At 42.9% G+C, this 22,009-nt stretch overlaps 1 protein-coding gene across 7 annotated transcripts in view; it reads right to left on the bottom strand.

Moving 5' to 3' along the window:
• gria4a (glutamate receptor, ionotropic, AMPA 4a) overlaps positions 1-22,009 on the bottom strand; it is a 124,929-nt gene that overhangs the window by 97,671 nt on the left and 5,249 nt on the right. For all 7 annotated transcript variants that reach the window (XR_015124665.1, XM_086261373.1, XM_086261374.1 and 4 more), the window contains exon 2: positions 21,707-21,865. Coding sequence is in view for 6 of the 7 variants with exons in the window: in XM_086261373.1 (XP_086117499.1) it covers positions 21,707-21,865 (159 nt within the window). In the remaining variant the exon portion in view is untranslated. The remainder of the gene's footprint in view (positions 1-21,706; positions 21,866-22,009) is intronic.

The raw sequence follows: 22,009 nt of genomic DNA, 5'->3' as shown, positions 1-22,009 counted from the left end.
GATGGATGAACACGGATGGATCTTATTTATATTCTAGGTATTCACAGACACAGCCTTTACACGGCTCAATAAATGTGGAACACACAGCAAAAGGTCCCCTTCAGAAAGGAGTAACAGCCGCGGATCATCAAGGCAGTTTGTGATCGTGTTTAGTAAGTACCCTCTGATGACTCGTCCAACTAAAAGGGACCCAGATGGGAAGGCTTTGACCTTTTTTGAACTTTTTCTGCATTGCCAAAAGGTAATGTGAACGCTCATCTAGTTTTCATTTCCCAAGTCAGTTGCTCTCTAAATGGAGTTAGGACTGAGAATGTGTCACTGCTATCATAACACAGACTGAACATGTCACACACGGAGTTTGAAAATTTCATTTCTATATATATTAATCTAATATATATTCTATTATATTTGACTACAGGTAAGGAGGCTGGAGCCCACTCTACCTATACTAGTCATTTGAATTGGCATCCAGTCATGCTTTATTGTTCTATTCATTGGCTTTACAATGAAAAGAAACACAGTAGATTTTTGATAAAATTAAAAAAAATATGTCACTGCTACATGGTTCATATTTCTTTTATTAGCATTTTAATGAGGCTCAGTGGGGGAAATGTGGATGCCACTACTTCTAATATACATCTAATTCTACATAAACATTTTCAAACAGACAATTAAAGTCACTTTTTTTAAGGTACAATCTATCTAACAACCGCTTGTTAGGCGAGAGTGCAGTAAGGCAACAGCAACTGAAATAACCACTTGTTATATCTAATGCATGAAGAAGAGCATGTCTGAGCACACTTGTCAGTTCTTGAAGATGGTGTGAGGACTATTTTCTTGTCACACTTTAGGCGCCATAATACCAAATGAGCATTGTTTATACTGTAGTGTCCCTCGACAGAAGACACAGACGATCAGCGTTCCAGTTACCGTTGTTTATTCAGAAGAGTAACACGGGCTACTGTGGGCCGTAGCCAACGCCAAAAAAACAGCGAAAAAGTGCGCTCTCCAGCAACAGCACAACCCCCGACACTCTCCTTCTCTTCCGCCCCACACACACACTTTCTCTAACCCCCACCCCACGAAAACTCTCAGCCAACCACACACCTGCTCTCCTCCAGACTCTCTGTCATTGGTAGCTGATCTGATTGACAGGCCAACCGGCCTCTAGACTACTGCACATTCAAGGACACTCAGTAAATCACCATGCTGCGGGTGTGGTCCAACTATGCCATAAGTAACTGGCAATTCTGAACACAAAACACTGATAACACAACAGTCAACTAACTTGTAACCCAGTCCGTTACATTACCCTGACCCCTCAAAGTCCCTCGCCCACGAGGGTGGATAAAGTCTCTCAGATGGCCCGGTGGTCTATGGTGCCTCCTTGGGCGAAGGTGCCCGGAGGGAGGTGGGGGAGGGGCCACGTCCAAAGTGGCTGTGGGCCCAGGGCTCACAGGGCTCACAGTAGGGGCTGTCACAATGGTGGTGGCAGAGTCTGTATGGGTGGAGTCCATGTCCGTCAGCGGCCCACCCTGTTGTGCCAGTGAAGTGGCCGCACCCCGATAGGGAGCCAGTCTGTCCCGGTGCAGGGCGACTCTCCGGCCCCTTGGGGGCAGTTGTACCCTATACACCACTTCCCCCAGACGTTCCAGAACCCTACAGGGTCCAACCCAGTCACTGTTCAGCTTAGGGCATCTGCCCTTTTTCCTCTGGGGGTTGTACACCCAGACCAGTTCCCCCACCTTAAAATGTCGGCCTCTGGAATGGACGTCGTAGTTCCTCTTCTGCCGCCCCCCCGCACTTATCAGTTTCCTCCTAGCAAAGTCATGAGCAGACTCCATGCGATCCTGGAGCTTCCTCGCATAGTCAGGACCTGGTTGGTCCCCATCAGCATCGGGGGGTCGGCCCATCATCATCTCCGCTGGAGTCCTGATCTCCCTGGCCAACATCAAAAGGGCAGGGGAGCACGAAGTGGAGTCTTGGATCGCCGAACGATATGCCATGAGGACCAGGGGAACATGACTGTCCCAGTCACGTTGGTGTTTAGCCATCACTAGCGCCAGTTGCTCTGCCAGTGTACGGTTAAATCTCTCAACGAGTCCATCACTCTGTGGGTGGAGGGGTGTTGTACGGGTCTTATGGGAGCCTAGTTTCTCGCACATGGCACACACGGGACTCAAAGTTCCTGCCCTGGTCCGTGTGGATTACTTCAGGCACCCCAAATCTGCTGAACATCCCCTCCACCAGAGCATCCACAATTGTCTCGGCCTCTTGGTCAGGTAAACTGTGTGCCTCTGGCCACTTTGTGAAATAGTCCATAGCTGTGAGGATATAGCGGTTTCCCCTTTCTCTGCGGGGAAAAGGACCCAGGATGTCCATCCCCACCCTCTCCATAGGGTACCCTGAAGGAAACTGTTGCAGTTGGGCATGGGATTTGGCTGTGGGTCCCTTCCGTGCTGTACAGCTGTCACAGCGGCGGCAAAAGTCCTCTACATCCCGTCTATGTCGGGCCCAATAGAACCCCTGCCGGAGGCGGCGGATTGTTTTGGTGACACCAAAGTGGCCAGACCCTGGGGCCCCATGCACTGCGCGAAGCACCATCTCCTGCAGGGCCCGCGGGACAACCAACTGCCACCTCGTCTCGCCCGTAGCCAGTTCCTTCCAGCCCCTTTGTAGCACTCCATCGTGCCGCCGCAAGGCATTAAACATGGACCAGAGTCCCTTTGTGGTCTGTGACAACATGGCGATTTCCTCCCATTGGGGTTGTCGTTGTTCCTCAATCCACCCAAGCACTGGCTTGATGTCAGCATCCTCCTCCTGTTGACGTCTCCACTCCGTTGCATCCACAGCAACCAGCCTCTGACTGGATGGCCGTTCCTCCACCCCCGTCACAGCACACTTTACATCGGGCACCAATTGGTCCTCCTCCTGAGCTTCCTTCCTCTCACAGTAGTGGCATCCATCCTGGGCACAGGGTCTGCGGGAAAGCGCATCTGCGTTTCTGTGCTGGGCCCCAGGTTTGTGCATGACCTCAAAATCATAAGCCTGCAGCTCCTCAATCCAGCGCGCTAGCTGCCCCTCTGGCTCCTTAAAAGACATGAGCCACTGCAAGGCAGCATGGTCAGTTCTGACCGTAAAGTGGAGGCCCCCGAGGTAGTACTTAAAGTGGCGTATGGCACATACCACTGCCAGCAGCTCCCGCCTTGTGACACAATAGCGGCGCTCAGCTTTGTTAAAGGCCTGACTATGGTATGCCACCACTTTCTCCCCGCCGGGTGTCACCTGGGCTAGCACTGCACCAGATCCGACACTGCTGGCATCTGTGTCAAGGACAAAGGGCAGAGTGGGGTCAGGCGGAGAGAGCACTGGGGCCCCCACTAGGGCTTGCTGCAGTGAGGTGAAAACTACCTGGCAGCCTGCTGTCCACTGGAAGGTCACACCCTTTTGGAGCAGGTGGAACAGTGGCGCGGCTATGCAGGAGAAACCCCTTACAAACCGTCTGTAGTACGACGCCAAGCCCAGGAAGCTCTTTAACTCCTGCACAGATTTTGGGGTGGGCCAGTCCTTAACAGCTTGGGTCTTATCATCCATGGTGCTGACCCCCCCGGCCCCCAGTCGGTGGCCCAGGAACGCAACCTCACGTCACATTAAGCAGCATTTCTTTGGGTTGAGTTTTAGCCCTGCTGCCAATACCCTCTCCAGGACCCGTCTGAGGGCCCCGAGGGCAGCGTGGAAAGAAGCACCATGGACCAAAATGTCGTCCAGGTAAACCACGCATTCTACGCGGGGAATTCCAGTGAGCACATTATCCATGAGTCTCTCAAACGTGGCAGGGGCATTGCAGAGGCTGAAAGGAAGAACTTTAAATTGCCATAAGCCTCCGCTGGTAATAAATGCAGTCTTTGGTCTGGCGTCTGGTGCGAGGGGTACCTGCCAGTACCCGCTGTGTAGGTCTAGGGAGGAGAACCATGAGGATCCCGCCACAGTGTCAAGGGTCTCATCTATACGTGGTAGAGGATATGGGTCCTTCTTTGTCACCTTATTCAAAGGCCGGAAATCTACGCAGAACCTCCAGTCATCCTTCACTTTCTTTGGAACCATAACAACCGGGGAGGCCCAGGGGCTGGTGGATGGTTCAATGAGTCCAGCACGCTGCATCTCTTGCAGATCCCTCTCCGCTGCAGCCTGTCTGGCCAGGGGGAGGCGTCTAGGCCTCATCCGAATGGGCTGTGGATCTCCAGTATCGCTGCGGTGGCCTGGTCGGCTCATTCATGGGTTTAGCAGCCCCAGCACACAGTAACTCTCTCTCTGTAGCCAACTCCAGGGCCTCCTGAAGGGATTTAGGGTGAGCTAACAGTGTCTGGATCCTCAGCTCATCTGGAAACAGGATCTGGAGGAAGTGGTCACAAGCTAATTCGCCCTGGATGGTGGGGGCATGTGGGCATAGGTGCGGTGGACCAGCCCTTCAATGTCATTAGCTAGGTCCCTAATGGATTCTCCTGGTCGGTGGCGGCAGCTGCACAGTTCGGAGCGCAGCAGGCTCGGAGCAGAGCAAGAACCAAACCGCCTCTTCAGAGCCCCAACCAAAGCATCATAATCCCCCCTGTCCTCTGGGCTCAAAAGCAGCAAGCTAGACAGGGCATCGCCAGTAAGGCACATAGCTAGCTGCAGGGATTTCTCTTCAGCAGACCACCCACCAGCCCTGGCCAACAGTTCAAATTGTGCATGAAAAGCTTCCCAGTCAGCCTTGCCATCATACCTGGGGGTCTTCATGGAAGCGTGGAAAGTGTCTCTATGCGTCGGTATGTCTTTCTCCACACCCCCAGCCGCTGCAGAAGTCCCCAAATAGCTCTTTCGGCCACTCGAACGGTGAGAGGATGCAAAGCCGGCTTCTCTCGCCAAATCCGCTGTCGTTTGCCTCACCCGCTCTCTGTGCTCCGCGAACCTCCGGTCCCCAGCAGAGTAGTCATGTCCGTGAACTTCCGCTGTAGGTTCTCGCTTGATCTTGGAGTAATCCATCGGAAGCATTCCGCAAAGTCCCGCAAAAATCTCCAGCGTCCACAGCCAATGCCGTGAGTCGGGGTGGCACGATCGCAGATAACTCCAGAGGCGAAAGCTTTGCTTTTACTTCTGACACCAGTGTAGCATCCCTCGACAGAAGACACAGATGATCAGCGTTCCAGTTACCATTGTTTATTCAGAAAAGTAACACGGGCTACTGTGGGCCGTAGCCAACGCCAAAAAAACAGCGAAAAAGTGCGCTCTCCAGCAACAGCACAACCCCGACACTCTCCTTCTCTTCCGCCCCACACACACACTTTCTCTAACCCCCACCCCATGAACACTCTCAGCCAACCACACACCTGCTCTCCTCCAGACTCTCTGTCATTGGTAGCTGATCTGATTGACAGGCCAACCGGCCTCTAGACTACTGCACATTCAAGGACACTCAGTAAATCACAATGCTGCGGGTGTGGTCCAACTATGCCATAAGTAACTGGCAATTCTGAACACAAAACACTGATAACACAACAGTCAACTAACTTGTAACCCAGTCCGTTACAATACACCACACACGACTTGAGTATTACCAGTCCTTCCTGCCAATTCCTGAGTATTGATCTTTCACTTTATGATCACGGTGAGTCCATCTTCTGATTGGTTATTCCTGTGGGATAATGGTGCATGCCACAAAGCTTAGAATATCTCAAACTACACAGCAAATCCAGCATGTCCAAATTAACACTGTCGGATTTGATTTCAACACTATTAAAGTGTCTATATGGGTCCACACCAGAGAGAGTTAATTTAACTCTTTTTGGAGAGTTGGTACGTTAACTCTGATTTAGTGTTAAAAACCAAATCTGTCTGGAGTTGATAAGTTAACACTTGGTGTTAAGAGTTTATATATTAACTCTCAAAGAGTATTTTAGTTTAACTACGTAAGAGTCATCTTCTAATTCATTCTAAAAAGCAGGAATTTTACTGTTCTGAACTTCTAGAAATTTCTTTTGGAAATAAACCTTTACTAAAAAGATGCAATGGTTTTTGAAAAACATTTATTCTGAACTGTGCACCACAATTTCAAAACATTTTCTGAAAGATGTAACAGTATACATGTTCTCACTTTCATTAGAATTGTGTTTATCAAAAGGTCTGACATAGGCGAGCTGGTAAATGCAAATAACAGCATTCTCATCACTTATTTCTTCAATACAATATGCATGTCCTTCATTCATCCCTTTGTGGAACTTCAACGCACTTCTGCTCTCCCCCATATTCCATCTTCACAAGCATATCCTGTGTGGAGATTGTATAAAAATTAGTTGACACTAATTAATGGCACAAATAATCCAGTAAACAATTGCAGCACAGTGAAAAAAAAAAAAAAGGAATCCTCTTTGAGCCATTACTTGTGTAAAGTATTTTCCCAAAAGACAAAGACACAGGCAACAGGTAATACTGAACTAAATGTAAAACCTCAACCTTTTTCATTTTTACCTAAACCGTCTGCACAAAACTCTGGAGGGATCTATGCTAACGTAGAACCCAGTCAGGACGCCTGCTACTGCTGTTTGCTCGTTTTTTATTTTTATGGGCGATCGTTTTCAGGCTTCAAGTACCACCATTATACCAACATTTCACATTCTAGACATTGTTTTAGGTGTATTTGACCAAAAGTTTGACTGAAAATTCACATGCAAGCTTTTTTCAAGGCTGTGGTATTTGCCCGCAGACAATACCTTTCAGCTAGCTAAAACAGAATATTATGCTATCACCGAGCAACATGGCTAATGCCTTTCACACAGCTTTGTCTCAACTCCAAAGAGCCACAGAAGTAAAAGCTCATAATAATAATTGAAACAATCTTTGAAAAAATGACTTACCAAGCATGGCAAACAACTCAAATATGTAGAGCAAAATGTTCTGAAACAGCTTCACTTCAGCTTCGATTGGAGCCGTGCTGGGGGCGGAGTCTGTGAATTTACTCTGTTGGTGTCACAGCCCCTGTAGGAGTTCAGAGTTAAGAGGTCAAGAGTTAATGTTTCCATTGTAACACCTCCAGATTTGACAGAGAAACACTCATTTTTAACACTCGATTTTAACTACTATCATTTTACACCTCAGAGTTACATTAAAAGAATGTGACTCTACTTAGAGTAAAATTAACTCCACTTTTGCAAGAAGACTATTAACACCAAAACATTTAACACTTTTGAATTTGCTGTGTAGTTTCTAGAAAATGACAATGAGTTCACTGTCTCCACAGTCACCAGATCTCTTTTGGATTACAACAGACATTTTTAAAACTGATGATAATCACAGCTGTAAGCACAAGTGCTGGTAAAGATGTTCTGCTATTACACAAGATAGTAATACCACAGTGCCACAAACTGCAACACCAATTTAAAAAAATGCACCTACAATCTCAAAAGAAGCTTTGAAGCTTTGATATAATTAGACATTTTATCAGGACTGTCTGGGTTCGTACAAATTGCTAAGTTAGCCTTGTGGTCCCGAGCAATGTTCCCTCTAAGCTGCGCACGTGCACAATTGCGCACTGCTGGCACGGTCTCTGCGCACAGAAAATCTGCGTTGCGCACAAAAAAAAAAACTAACCTGAATTGAAATTAAAATGAATACTTTAACAATTCTGTTTTGCAGTGTTAGTCAGTAAGTGACTGGCTGCTCCCGTATGGGATTAGAACGATCCCACTTTATCCCATAGTCCAGCCAATAATGCGATTCACATTCGTATATGCAGCCAATCAACGTCGTTGACAGGCTATGACAGCGCCCTTTTGTGCCGACACCGGTGTTTTAGCTAGCAAAGTGGTGTGGCTGAGGTGGAGTGAAGCCACGTTAATGACAATGTGTACAACCATTGGAGATGTGAGCAGGACAGACGGAACAATACCAGTTTTTAAATTGTGTTGATAGGCCACGTGAAACCAGAGTTGTGATTTTAAAAAAATGCAATGTTTGGTTTCCTTCCTGAATACTATGTTGTTTATATTTACTGCGGGAAGAAACAGTAAAAACGGCGTTTTATAAGAAAAAAGGCTCGAAAGCGCTCTCCGCCTGTGAGCAAAAACAAGCCCCCACCCCCCTCTCTCTTTCCTATTCGTCCAAAAAAGTACCATGTCAACCAATCAAAAAATGATATGGCAACATGGCATCTAGTTGTTAAGTAACGGGGGGAAATTTTAGGAGTGACGGCGGTGTTTTGAGATGTGAGAGATTTGAGACGTTTAGCGCAAATCTTGTGTAGTTAGTGTGTAGTGTAGTCAATAGTTTTGTTGTGTGTGTCAGAACAGTGAGGCGACTGCTGAATGTTACAGGTGTTACAGGAGTGATACATCTCCTGTTGTCAGGCCTGCAGGTATCAGGCTGTTGTTCTCCTTTATCTCATAGTGGACAGAAATTATTTTTTGGAGTGGCACAAATAATCTGTGTGGCATCAAATTTGATGCAGAACAGCTGATTGTTCTGTAAATAGTTTGAAATGTTTATTTAAAAATGCCTTGGCTGCATTTAAAAAAAATAGCTGCAAAAAACTTTGTTGTTTGCCAAACTGAGCTACTTTTTTGAGGAGTAACTATATAATTATTTGCCCAACATTGGTCATAATATACTATATTTTGCAGAGCTTTATATATATTAAAAAAAAAGAAAAGAAAAAGAAAGTTGTGTTTTCGAAATTGGAGTTCAAGTCATTTTTACTTCCAATAGTGTTAACATACTACACAGGCCAGGCTAGATTTTTTTTTACATTTTCATTGTAAGTGGGCTAAAGCAGTTTAAAAGTAGTCTAACATAAATGTAAATGCTGTAATTTGATTATTTTAATAAACCATATAACTTGGATGGATGCTGGCGTGACCACAGTGCACACGTCTGATGTCGCTCACAGTTGTCCACGGGATCGCTCAGGGAGGGAACATTGGTCCCGAGTGATAAGATTTAAATAAATATGGGATTGAAACTTGGGGGGGGGGGGGGAAACACACTCCTGTAGTTTAACCTATTACATAACACATCATGTACAAATAGCCCCACCAAAGGTGACTAGATGTTGAATTATACAGAAGAATTACACCAAAGTTAAAGTGCAAGTCTTCGGTCTGCAAAGTAACAACTAACTATAGCTGTGTGTGGTGAAGAGCCTTCAAAACAATAATTACAAATACATTCATTTGCCTTGAGTTTTGCATTGATTTTCCTTTACTGGTGCTACCTTATCCATCCTTATTTATTGATAAGGTGTTTTTCAATTCTCAGCTGGTCAATATGCTGATGTGATGTGTTTGGACATTTCCAAGGCATTAAATTCTAGTGGTTCAGACGTCGCACTCTTTTTCTAATATGCTCACAAGCTGGCACACATGCACAATGTGACACATTCTGGAGCATTAAAACCACAAATACAAGCACCACAAGAGCCTACAACTGTGTTTCACTTGGTTTTGCTTTGACATGTTTCTTTATGATTAGAAAAGAAAAACTCCAAAGGAACCTCCGTATGAGGCTGTGAGTTTTGCCATGTGGTGCTGTGCCTAACTTCTGCTGCATGAGTAAAAGTGTCAGAAGTCTGCCTTTGGTTCAGCCAGGAAAATCCTGCTGGGCTCCAACCAGGGTGAAAAAAGAGAAACACCAGTATCGAAGACGCGCAGTACACACACAGACGAGTTTGTATTGATGACACAGGGGTTTTCTTTATTTTTTTGTAATTGTGAAAAGAAGAAGGCAGACACACAGAGTGTTCCGGCGTAAAAATAGAAGCAGGGGAGTGTCCATCCATCACTGTGACTGTCTGAAGGGCCAGATCGATTGCGCGTGTGTGTCTGCATGTTATTTGATGCACTCCACTACCTCAGACAGAAGAGAGCCAGAATGTGAGTGGGCAAACTGTGATGTGACTTTTGAAACACAGGCACACATCTTGCCTGGCCTCTCTCTCTCTCACACTCACACACACACACACACACACACACACACACACACACACACACACACACACACACACACACACACACACACACACACACACACACACACACACACACACAAGGTTAGATGACTTGCTTTTACCCAATTGCAAAGTGTGTCTGTATATGTGTGTTTATGTGTGCACAAGAGTTCCTGTCCCTGTGATAATCAGCAGAAAGCGCATAATTCATTGTTTTCCTGTATTTCCATGAGAGGCTTTTTCTCTCCTCATATCAGTCCAACTACTGCTCTGATCTGTTTAATAGCTTTTTTCACATCCTATTTTGTCTCTTCCTATTTGTAAGTGTGATGAATTACCTGCTGGTTACCTTGGAATGTGTTACCCTAGCAGAATACCAAAGAGCCATTAGAGATGAATTGGTTCAAGGCTGACACTGACCTTAAGGTTGGCGTATCCTACAGGCGGAAATGTGGTTTTAACTAACACTGAGAGCAACATGCATGTTTTTTTTCTCCTTCCTTTTTTTTGCACATGCACAAGCACACTCAGCTACACACACGCATTAGGTTTCACCATTTACAGTGAGAGTGGGAATAATTTAGGAGTACAAATAGTTCGGCTTAAATAACACAACGGCAAATGCACTTTTTTGTGTGTTTTTGTGTGCTTCTGTGAATGTTAGTGCATGCGTGCAGATAACACCTTGGTGTGTATGTGTGCGAGTGTGCGTCTGTGCACGCGTGTGTAAAGGTCATGTCTCTCATCTCTAAGTGAGCTTCAGTGAGAAGAGCTGAGTGGCAGCACTCATCAATATTAACTAATGCCCTTCCTTTCATCCACAACATAAATCCATGGAAACAAACTCACACACGTGGGCCTCAGGAAGGTCTTGCTGTTTGTATGTGCGTGTGTGTGATATATAAAATAAATACTTTACATATCACTGTATTTACAGTAAAACAGTGCTATACGAAATAAACCGTTTGACGAGCTATTGCAGGTTTACTGAGTTTCCAGGTTCCACTTTGTGGCAGGTGACAGATGATGTGAAAACGTAGGTGTAGGTTCAGTGTGGGCTTTAGCAGCGAAGGTGTCAGCTTGAGTTTAGATAAACACACTACAGACACATCACAGGTTTTGTCCGACACCAAAAGCCTTTTAACAGCTAATGAGTAATGAGGGAGAGTAATGACAGACAGAGGATGGCGCGAGAGAGAAATAGAAAGTGAGAGAGGAAAAAAATAGCAAGTGTAAATGCGAGGTGAAACCATGTCTTACTGAAAATGGGAAAAAGGGAAAAGGAAAGATGAGGAAAAACATTAAAAAGGCAACAGACACGCACTGTGTTTATGTTTGTAATTAGGTCCGAGTATGTAAACGGACTCTCGTGATGGAGGAAAAGCAAAGCGAGGGGAATTTAAGGAAGAGCACAAAGTCGACAAATGGAAATCCTTTGATCAGAACACAAAAACAACAGCAGTAAAGCCGAGAAAGTGAAGAACAACAGAAAGACGTCACAGACAATTACTGTGAACACGTCTCCATTCAGTATAAACACCCCTGTGTTTTGCTAAGGCGACGCGTAACACTTAAAATCCTCTGTCATCTCTTCTCCAGCTTTTCATCTTCCAAACGCCAGAGCGTGAAAAACAAACAGAGAGGAAACAGACTTTTTTTTTTCTGTTTACAGCACAGCTATCATGCCTACTGGGAAAATAGAGATCTTAATGAAACACATTAGACAGATAGAGGCAGTTGAGGCACTGTGTGAGTGCATATGAGTGTGTAGGTGTGGGTCAGCGTGTGTGTTTAAGAGACAGAGTCGGCCTTTCATCCAGGAGAAGTCAGATTACCTGGAGGGAACATTGCTATTCACTGAGACATACTGCATGGTCTAATAATATTATTCACTCTTCATTACTACCGGGGCTTGAACAAAACGGCAAGAGAATACAGTGCTGACCCGCAAATCACATCCACCAAAAAAAACAGAAAAAAAAAGAAAAAACCTCCATCCACCCGATTGATGTTCTCTGCCTAACCACAGTTAATTGAAATATTTTTTCTCATTGTTGCTTTCACATCACTTGTCTGAACAAGACAAGAACAAAAAAACAACAACAACACTGCAGTATGTTGTGGGAGGATTTAACTTAACGGTTCAGTGTTGGTAGTCTGCAAAACCTGCAACACGAATGTGGCACAGTGTCTCATCTCGCCTCAAGGTACAGCAGACCCACAAAAAAGAATTTCATTAATATGGGTTCCAGTGCAGCTTTAGCATCAGTCTGACTCCTTAAAAGTGGATACATTGTCCCTTTTTCACTTTTATACCAAAATGTTTTTATATGTCAGACTGGGAATATATTGTTTCTATATATTATCCAAACCACCTCTTTCTTTCTTACACAGATACACAAGCGTTATCACCATTTTGGAATTTCCTGAGAGGCATTTTTAGACAACAGTGATATGTACAAATATTAAGATCCATCCATCCATCCATCATCAATTAACAGAACAGTGGTGGGACACCTGGCACCCCTGTTGTTGATGCATACACTGGTGTATGAGTGTGTGAACGTTAGCTTAAAAGAGGCGGGGTACACAATCTATCACAGGGCTAACAGAAAGAGACTGACAACCATTTATACCCACACCTGAAGCTAGCTTAGGATAATCAATTTAGCCTAATGCACGCATGCCGCTAACCACCACACGACTATGCCACTCCCGATTCTTTTTTGAAACATTTTAAATGAAAAAAATACTCCAAACATCCCGTCCGTCACAGCCTTAACTATCTCTGAAGGAGACAGAATCTACTGCCATTAGAAATCCTCTCACTGGGAAGATGCCAGGTCTTCCTAACAGTGGACTTTTTAATGAAAGAATTGAAATACACTGAGAGTGCATGTTTTATTGTACCACAAAATAAAATCAGATTATCTGAGGCAGTGGGCTGAATCATTGCAACATACTGCGTGATTTAATAATATTGCTTACATTTTGGTAATCACTGAAGAGGCTGTAGTAAAACAAAGCAACCGAGCAATTCTTCAGGGAGCACTTACAGTGATCCACAGGAGCCCCGCACCCTACACATAGGCGGCTGTTCAGCAGTTGACCATCAGTGGTTATTTTACAAAAAAGAAATGGGGGGAAAATATGAAAGTCAATACTGTGGTAAGATAGCCAACCACAGATGGTCATGTGCATGTGAACCTAGCGGTCAAGAGAAGTCAAAATGAAATAAATGAGATTTATATCCACACTGTACGTGAGCGCATTTTCAATGACTGAAAACACTGAATCACAAATGTTAACATGGGCAGTAACTTTTATTTTTTAAATTTTTCAATTGTTTGTTGCTCATGTGAAGCCTAAATGCACTAAAATACATCAATGAATAACTTTAAAGTAAGTGCGATTCACTAATACACAGTTATGACATGCAGTCTCCACGCTACAAAACTGTTTTTAATGCACTGTGAGGGAGAGCTGACTCTCATGTTCATGTTCAGTTTGGATTCCCTGTAGTTTTATTCATTACTTACATTTTCCCAAACCATCAATTTTATCACATTCAACCTTTCAGCGTCACCGCTCTTGTCCAGTGATCTATGTATCCACATTCTCCAAGCCCTTAGCCGTTGTTCTTTAAAATCGTTCTGACCTGTCACTCTTCCTATTAAAGCTGTCTATCGTGCCTCCCACCACCTCATCTCGGTTTTCCAGGGTGTTGCACTCAAAGTCTCCCTCAGCCTCCCACTTATGTCTAGTCTCTAGGCACCCTGGGGCGCAGTCAAACTATCTTCATCTGGGATTTACCTTAATGATTCATTGGAGTCTATCTGCCAAAAATGCTTTTTTACTTTCACTTTTTTCTCTTTTGCAAACAATCTCTTCTTACTGAAATTCATTTATAATTTGACTTAAAACACACTGAATGCTCACTGAACTCCTCCTGTTTTATGTCAGTGTATCGGGCACATCAACTTGCAACAGTGAACACCACAGCTGCTCACACTAGTGAATTTTTTGACCTCGCTGTGCTCCGTGCACAGCTGACTGCTCAAAGGTCAACTGAGTGAAACGTAGTCTGTTTAGATCGCATCATCACTGATACACATAGTGATTATAACACACCAGTGTTTTTCAATCAGCAATTACATTCAATATGTAATTACATTGGTTGGTCCAAGTCAGGTGCACTCAGAGAAGTTTGTACTTTGCACTCTACAATTTCACCTCAGCATCAAACTTGTGTGCAAACACTAGTATCTCTTTCAAATGGACTCAAACTGTTTGTGAAGGATTAGGATCTTCAGCTAAAGCTCAACCTTCTGGAAGCAGAAGACTTCATTTCAAAGTCAAAAGGCACTGTGTTAGATTTGGAACAACACCAGGCTATGCATTCCTCCTCCAGGGTTGAGACAGCCAATGCTGATTCTAATGTTAAGGTCTTGTAGTGTCTCAGAGAGAACATTCAAAGGAAACACCCTGAACTGTGTGGTATGTGAAACTGGTCCAGCAGTTCATAAGAACATGATCTTGAAAGCTTCATTAATGTATCATCACAATTCTAGGAACAAAAACTAATATTAACGCAGGACAAAATAGGAACACATAAAACATTTCAAATGTACATGGCTCACCAAATTAAAGGGACGCTTTTTAAACAGAGAGTAGTATCAAGCCAATTAAATGTGTGGGATATTGATCTGGTTGGTTAAATGACAGAGGGGGTTGTTAACCCTAACTAACCCTAACCCAACTCCTCCAGGATGGACACACAGACCTCTACAGGCTAGGCAATGTCATCCTGACTGCCATTACTGTAGGTGTCATCTGATACTACCAGGTTTCACCTCAGACTATCCAGAAGCGCAGGGCTTCCCTGGTCCAGATTTGGGAGATCACCATTTGTCGTCTCATTAGGAGTATGTCCTTAAATTGCCAGGCATACATACAAGCATGTGGTGGCCGTATTGTACAATTTTGTATGATTAAAATGAATCGCTGCAATGAAATTTGAGCGAAATGGACAAACTTCCTGCATAATATTTTCACTTTGATTTTTGTATTTGAATTGAGCCCCATGTAGGTTAATAATTTTCATTTCATATCAATAATGTGGCATCCTTTTTTTTCCAAATACAATACCCAGTCTATATCACTAAAGACATCCAGGATGACTCCTGGCATTTTGGGGATGTGGAATGTCAGCACAATTAGAATAATTCATGACAAGTAACATGAATAAATGTAGGTTTGTTGCAAATTCAATCTCCTTGCTTTTCCAGGGCGTTTTAGATATAATTTCAGTGTACTTCCTCCAGTGTGGTCATTATGAAGACATATAACCATGCAAAACATCACAAATAAAAAAGATCGTACAGTGCCATTACTGAGCCACTCAAATCATCTACAAGATGACAGAGCCTTTTAATGAAGGAATTGAGTGAGGTAAAGGCACAGAGTAATGCTGTATACGAGTGGAAAGGTTGGCAAAATCAATGTGTGTCAAGAAGACTGTGTAAAAATTTGTATTTATGTGTGTGTGAGAGTGGGTGGTGTTGAGTTGTAGCCATCTGTTCCAGGAATCTATTTAATCAAAGCTCCAAGCCTGGATATGCAGAGAAAATTTAAACACTGATGAACTCTTTTGAAGTGTGTGGCTACATGTGTGCACACACAGAGCTCATTGTCGTCCGTGCATCAACACCATTTCAATCACTACCTAAATTGGTGCAGCGTATCAGTCATTTTCTTGTCAATAAGAAAGGATCGGGCGTGTTTCCAGAAACACGTTGGAAACAAGCCCCTTAAAAACAGCAGCGCTAAGAGCTGTTGACAGAAATGATATCAGCCAACCTGAGCTAACTGGAACCCTGGCACACTCGCAATCATTTTAAAGCTACCCGTCACTTGCTGTTGCCTGTTCACCTGTACATTTCTATGACAGATTTGCATTCATAGCATCCTATTCTTTCATTTACTTTGACATGAAATATTCCCCCTGCAAAAAAGTTACATGCAGGCAACATCGTGTTTTTTTAAGTGGAAGACTTCTGTAATCTACAACTGCGGTATTTCTGTTTATTTATTCATACAGAGCAGGAACTGTGCCGAGCAGAAGGTTTGCAACAGAGAAGGTTTTGCAAGAAATCTAGTACTGAAAAGGCGACAACTCTTTTTTCAACACTTTTTTTTTCAGGGAAAATCTTTGACAATCAGAAAATAACATCTTGTACCAACATACTGCAAAAATCCAGACCATACTGCCCACACCAGCCAAATCTAGATCCACTCATACCCCTATGGGGATGGGTCACATTCGACGCATTCGATGGGAATTGTCTCTTCTAGAGCAGGAGTGCCCAAGCTGATAAGGTACAAAGGGTCACTGAACAGTTTGATGAGTATAAAGATGATGTAAATCATGTGCTACAGCTTTCAAAGTCACCCAATGTCGAACCAGCTGAAAAGCTGAGAGTTTTCTATTGACTTATTAGACAGCCCACTCCACCACGTCATCAAAATTCAAAATAAGACAACATACTTTGGAAGATTGGTGTTTTATCACTCCATCAAAGGTCCAGAAGCTCAGTGAACCAATGTCACTGCACTTTGAAGCTTCCATCTGACTGAGGCCCTTCATGTTGGGTTTTTACTTTAATTTGTTACCCATCTGTAGGTCTACTGTTTTGCTTGTCACTGCACACTGCTGGTTATCCATATCCACGGTGATGCAAACACCCAATGAGTTCAGTGTATCAGTAATGTTTTGTTACACTGTGTCATTTATTCTAAAAGTGGGAAGCACAACTAGCAACAGAGCTAAGATTGAACAAATGTGAAGTGTAAGCAGTTTATGATATTTTATCATTATCTATATACGAGACTGTGTCCATATACTTATTAGATGTGTGAAGGCTGTTTTTTTTGTGTGATGCATAGGTGGAAAACTCTTAATTGAGAAGACTAATTGTCACCACATCTCTGAGCTGATTAATTTAGGAACAAAGCAAGACGGACACATCAAGGAGAGTCTGACTCCAACAGTTTGACTCAGGCAGGCTGCAGAGATAATCATGTGCAGCCAGCATGTAAACGCAATCTGTGGCAGTCAGTTATTGATTTGTGAATAACTGACTATAGGGACAATCTATATTAACTTAAGGTGGCAAATGAGGTCATGCATCGCAGCGATAATCAACCAACCACACCACACAGAACTGCACATCCTGCCTAATCATCTTTACAGCTGTGCAGTAATGAATAGAATAGAAAGCAATAGAATAGAATAGAATCTCACTTACACCCAAACACTCATCATTATGTTTTTAAGCTTTGACGCCACAAACAAAGCATAACCACCTATTGTTACAAATCGTTTCCTCTCAATTTCTTCCGTCTCTGCCTCTAATGCACCTTATCACTTTCTGACTATCTTCATCGCACTCTGTCTCAGTGGATTGTTTTGGTTTTCACAGCACACACACTATCACGCACCTTAGTGGTGCAAAGGTTTGTAGACGCACACGTACACAAATCAAGCACATGGATTAGCATGATCAAACCCTTGAAAAGAGATGGAGCTCTTCGCCCAGTGGAGTAGTGTGGTTCTCTACTGGGACACATTAATACAAACATCAATACACACAGCTTTAACAAAGTAAGACACAGAGTCACATCCTACACAGATATATGTGCTGATATAGACAGAAATACAAAGATTGATGGCAGATGAGGATATACGGATGTGTGACACTGCTATGAGAAAATGGTTTGTACTCCTGGGTGACCAGGAGAAGCGATGGGGACCGAGGATTTTCATGATCCATTCACACTTTCTGAATGCTAGAATAGAGAGGAACTAGCCAAGGTCAGAGGCAGTATTCGCTATTCAAATTCGGAGTGTTGCTCACCACCCGGAGCAAGAGTCAAGGATTAGTTTAGTGATCCATTCGCCACGCCTGTGCAGAGGATAGGCGCAGTAAAACGCAATGAAGAGGAAGAGTCTGAGGAGATGGAAAGACAAGGAGGGAAAAGAGGGAGAAGTGGAAACCGGCGAAGGTGAGAGGGAGGGATGGAACAAAAGTGAAAAGAGTGGGCAAGAAAGGGAGAGAGAGAAAAAAGATGCAGAGAGAAAGAAGTGGCTCTGCTTGTTACGCGTAGCCTGTGGAGAGAGCAAGAGAGAGAGGGGAAGAGCCCATGGTTTGCATAGAAGAGCCTCCTCTTGCCAACACCTGTGCGTGTATGTGTGTGTTTGTTTGCACACTTGTAAGAGAACGGTACACATATGATTCACTGAAAATAAACTTGAGCGGTTGTGTTAAGAGCAAGGAAGAAACGGGTCAGTCAGCACAAAAGTGTGGCTTCTTGATGATGGTTCATGAATGTGAATTCCTGAACTGCATCAACAGAATCCAAAGACTGAAACCGAATGATTTTGGAGATTCCCTGAATTTTCAGTTATCACAAGGAATTTGATATTTTCGATTAAGAGTGAATGCTTCTTTAGCCTTTGGATAGCAGAGGTGTGACAAGTATTCAGAGAGAACAAATGTAGGCACAGGGAGAACATGCAAACACAGAAAGACACTAGACACTCTGTGAGATATCTGAGAAAAAAATTATCCACCCTCTCTGAGAATATCATTTAACATACATTAACTATCTATATCTATATCTCTATATCTCTTCATTGGGAAAAAATGCAGCGCTTACATTGAAATATTTAGTCCCAAATCTCCACTTTTTTATGGCACAACAGGGTTTCTGATGGTCACATTTCTAAGTCAGTCAGGCTGATTGATGGCACCTTCATACTCCTCCCCTTACTTTATAAGAAAGCATCAACCTGATGTTTATTCATTGTGCACCATTCCACTCACTCGCTCAGCTTAACAATGGACTGGAACAGATGCAGTGTGTGAAGGAATCTAAGGGTGGGAGGTTGTAGACTATCAATTTTCCAGTGACTGTAGCTGTATTAACTAATCTATTAATTTATGTGGCTCTGTGGTGCAGTGTGTAGAAACAAACTTGGAAATTACATTGTACACTTTTGATTTATGATTAAATATAACTAGAATTTTACTTCAGTTAAATTTTAGCAATTCCCTTTTGGGTGGAGGGTATGGCATCTCGAAATTAATTTTACTCACGTAACAAACATAAAACTATTGTCAGGTGATGCTTTAAACATTTCAGATTCTGAACCATTTATTTGTTCCTGGAAAACAAATTGATATAATATTGTGAAGACAAGCGGTGCATTGTTGTAAAATACTGTATTGATTTCGTACACAGCACCTAGTTAATAACCCTGGTGGTCGATTTGTTAAAGCTTAATGAGATAAGGAGGTAAAACGGTGCAACACAGTCTCTTGAGAATTTCCCTAAAATAGGATGGATGGACTTTAGAACTGAGTTAACGAGGGAACGTGATATGATGATGCCCTTGAGAGGAAAAACACATATTTTGCGAACAATTGGATAAATGATAAATAAATTCTTTCTTCTTAAAGCTTTCACTTTTCTGCTTTATCAAACTCACCCAATGTCTAGATTCAGCTCACCGAGAGTATCAGTGAAGCTTTATCCCCTCTCAAACACTGGCATAAAAGACACTGCACTCAAACATGCAATCACAAAGACTTGTAAACAAGCGCAGGCACACAACTGACTTAAACTGGGGCTTCTAGAAAACAAATAACTAAATGACTATCATACAAAATACACAAGGACATCTCTCAGTCATATGAGTTGAAAACAAGAACAAGAATCACATTGATCTAACATTCCCTAAACTGTTGGTCAAACTGGCGATGTGACACAAATCAGACTAAAGAAGCAGTTATAACAAACAGTTCTGAACTTTGTGGGAAACAACATTAGTTGATTAGTATAAATTCAACCCAGTCTTGATTGCTGCTCAAACGTGTTAAGGGTTTTAAGCGGAAAAACCTAACACATTTGATAGCAATCAAGAATGGGTGAAAAAATGGGTTAAAAAACAGTCTAAGGTGGTAAATGGCCACTGAAATATCAGTTTACCATTCTTCTCTTGGCGATTTCAAAGATGACCATACTTTAATACTGACTTTTGACCTTTGCTGCTTCAGGAAGTGGACGACTTGTCGTAATTGATGGAACCATGAATGGAACCCCCTCAAGCAGACTTGGGTTACACAGTACAACAATGATCTGAAAGGTAAGTCCTCCTCTGAGTGACTCACAAAGAAAATTAAGGTTTTGAAGTAGCCTAGTCAAAGTCCAGACTTAAATCCAGTTTCTTAAATCCAAACCTCATACAGAGGTTATCATCAGTGGCTGGATTTCTCTGTAAAGATTTCCTCCCCAGCAATGTGAAAGACTCATTACCATTTATCATAAACACTTGATTGCAGTCATTGTTGCCAAGGGTGGCGCAACCAGTTATCATTTTATTTTGTTTAATTTTGTGTAATATTAAAATGTTTTTGATGATCTTACACATGTAGATGTGCAAATATGTAAAATAAATAAATAAATAAAAATAGCCAACAAAGAAAAATGTGTTAAAGCTAACGCTATCCAGAGCTTAGAGCCGCAAGCCAGCAGCCTCGGTATGAGCAAAGGATCAAAGCAGTTAAGAAAAAAATAATGGAGCTGAGTGAAAAAGAGAAAAGGGTGGATGTCCTGTAATCTAGTGAAGTTTTAAACATACTGTAAAATGATGTAAGTACCTGACATGTGATTTTTTTTTAAATAAATCTGTTCCATCTTATTTTGTTTGGTAAGGTAAGATTGGTCAGGTAAACTCAAAAGCTCATTTTTGGTATCTCTTTCCAATGGCAGAGCACTTTATTTATACTGTCACTTAAATGCTTTCATTATGCAAATATTATATTGCATTGAGTGGAATTAAATTTTGTGTCCATATGTTGTCACTTACAATTCTTGGAAAGAAAATAGCTTCTGGCAAAAATCGGTATTCCACAGTTGGGGCTCCTCTATGAAAAACCCAGAGAAACCTGCAGCATGTGCAGCAGTTCTGACATATCGCCAACCAGCTGCCCATATAGCCTTGTTAACACTACCTTGCGAGCGCAAACATCGTAAAATCTCTCTCGTAGGCTTCCAGGTCGACAGGGAGTTTGAAGGATTAGATGTCATCCCCTCATGAACAGACAGGGATGGTGAAAGATTAGCTGTCATCTTTCAAAAGATCAGAGAGGACACAAGCACCAACTGTTCCCCTCTGTTCTGAACACAAAGGACCCATATTAAACACTGTCTGCAACAGTTCCCAGACTAATTTTATACTTGTAACAGCCTGCAATATTTTGTGATGGGTTATGTTATCCTTTTACAGATGGGAGTGATGATGTGAATAGAAGAGAATGAAATAAATCAGTCTGGGTAACAACTGCCAACAGAATTAACCACTTGACAGTGCTTCAAAATGCCACACAGCAACGACTTTAGCATTTATCACTGTTTCATTGTCTTGTACAGTGTCTAAAATCAGCACTTTAAAACATCAATTTGAAGAAAAAGACCGCTCGAAGCAAGATATGATACTGTGCGTTTAAAATACGGTTACAGTTTGATCCTTTGAACAACTTCAGGTAGAAAATAAAACAAATATTTATCTAAAATGGTAATGACAGATTAGCTAAAGGGAGCAAAAGGCATGGAGAGAGAGGCATACTGTACGCATTTGTTGTTTAACCAGCTACATAGTTAAGTACTTACATGCATTGGTGACTGCAAAGCTGTTGGCAGTCTCTATGTTGTCCACATGTGGAACCAGGTTAAAGGGAGCTTCCGTAGCATTAGGGCTGGTGTTGTGAAGGAAGATAGCTAGTCGAAAAGCTGTATACTCCTGATCAGTATTCCTAATGAACAATCCACCTAGAAAGAGGGACAAAGAGAGAAGAAGAGAGGCCAAGAAGGTAAGAAACATGATTCAAAAGAAAGGAAGTGAGTTATTGTGAGGCGGAGAGGGGTCGGGTGGGAAAAGTCGCGAAAGACGGAGAGTGACAGGTAGAAGAGTAA

The sequence above is a fragment of the Aulonocara sp. 'chitande type north' Nkhata Bay genome, linkage group LG14 (genome assembly GCF_057382095.1).
Source record: "Aulonocara sp. 'chitande type north' Nkhata Bay isolate Kocher_YH1m ecotype deep benthic linkage group LG14, A_spYH_male_GT1.1, whole genome shotgun sequence".
In the NCBI taxonomy this organism is placed as follows: domain Eukaryota; kingdom Metazoa; phylum Chordata; class Actinopteri; order Cichliformes; family Cichlidae; genus Aulonocara; species Aulonocara sp. 'chitande type north' Nkhata Bay.
Note: the sequence above shows the minus strand (reverse complement) of the source record. Positions and strands in the feature narration are given on the sequence as shown.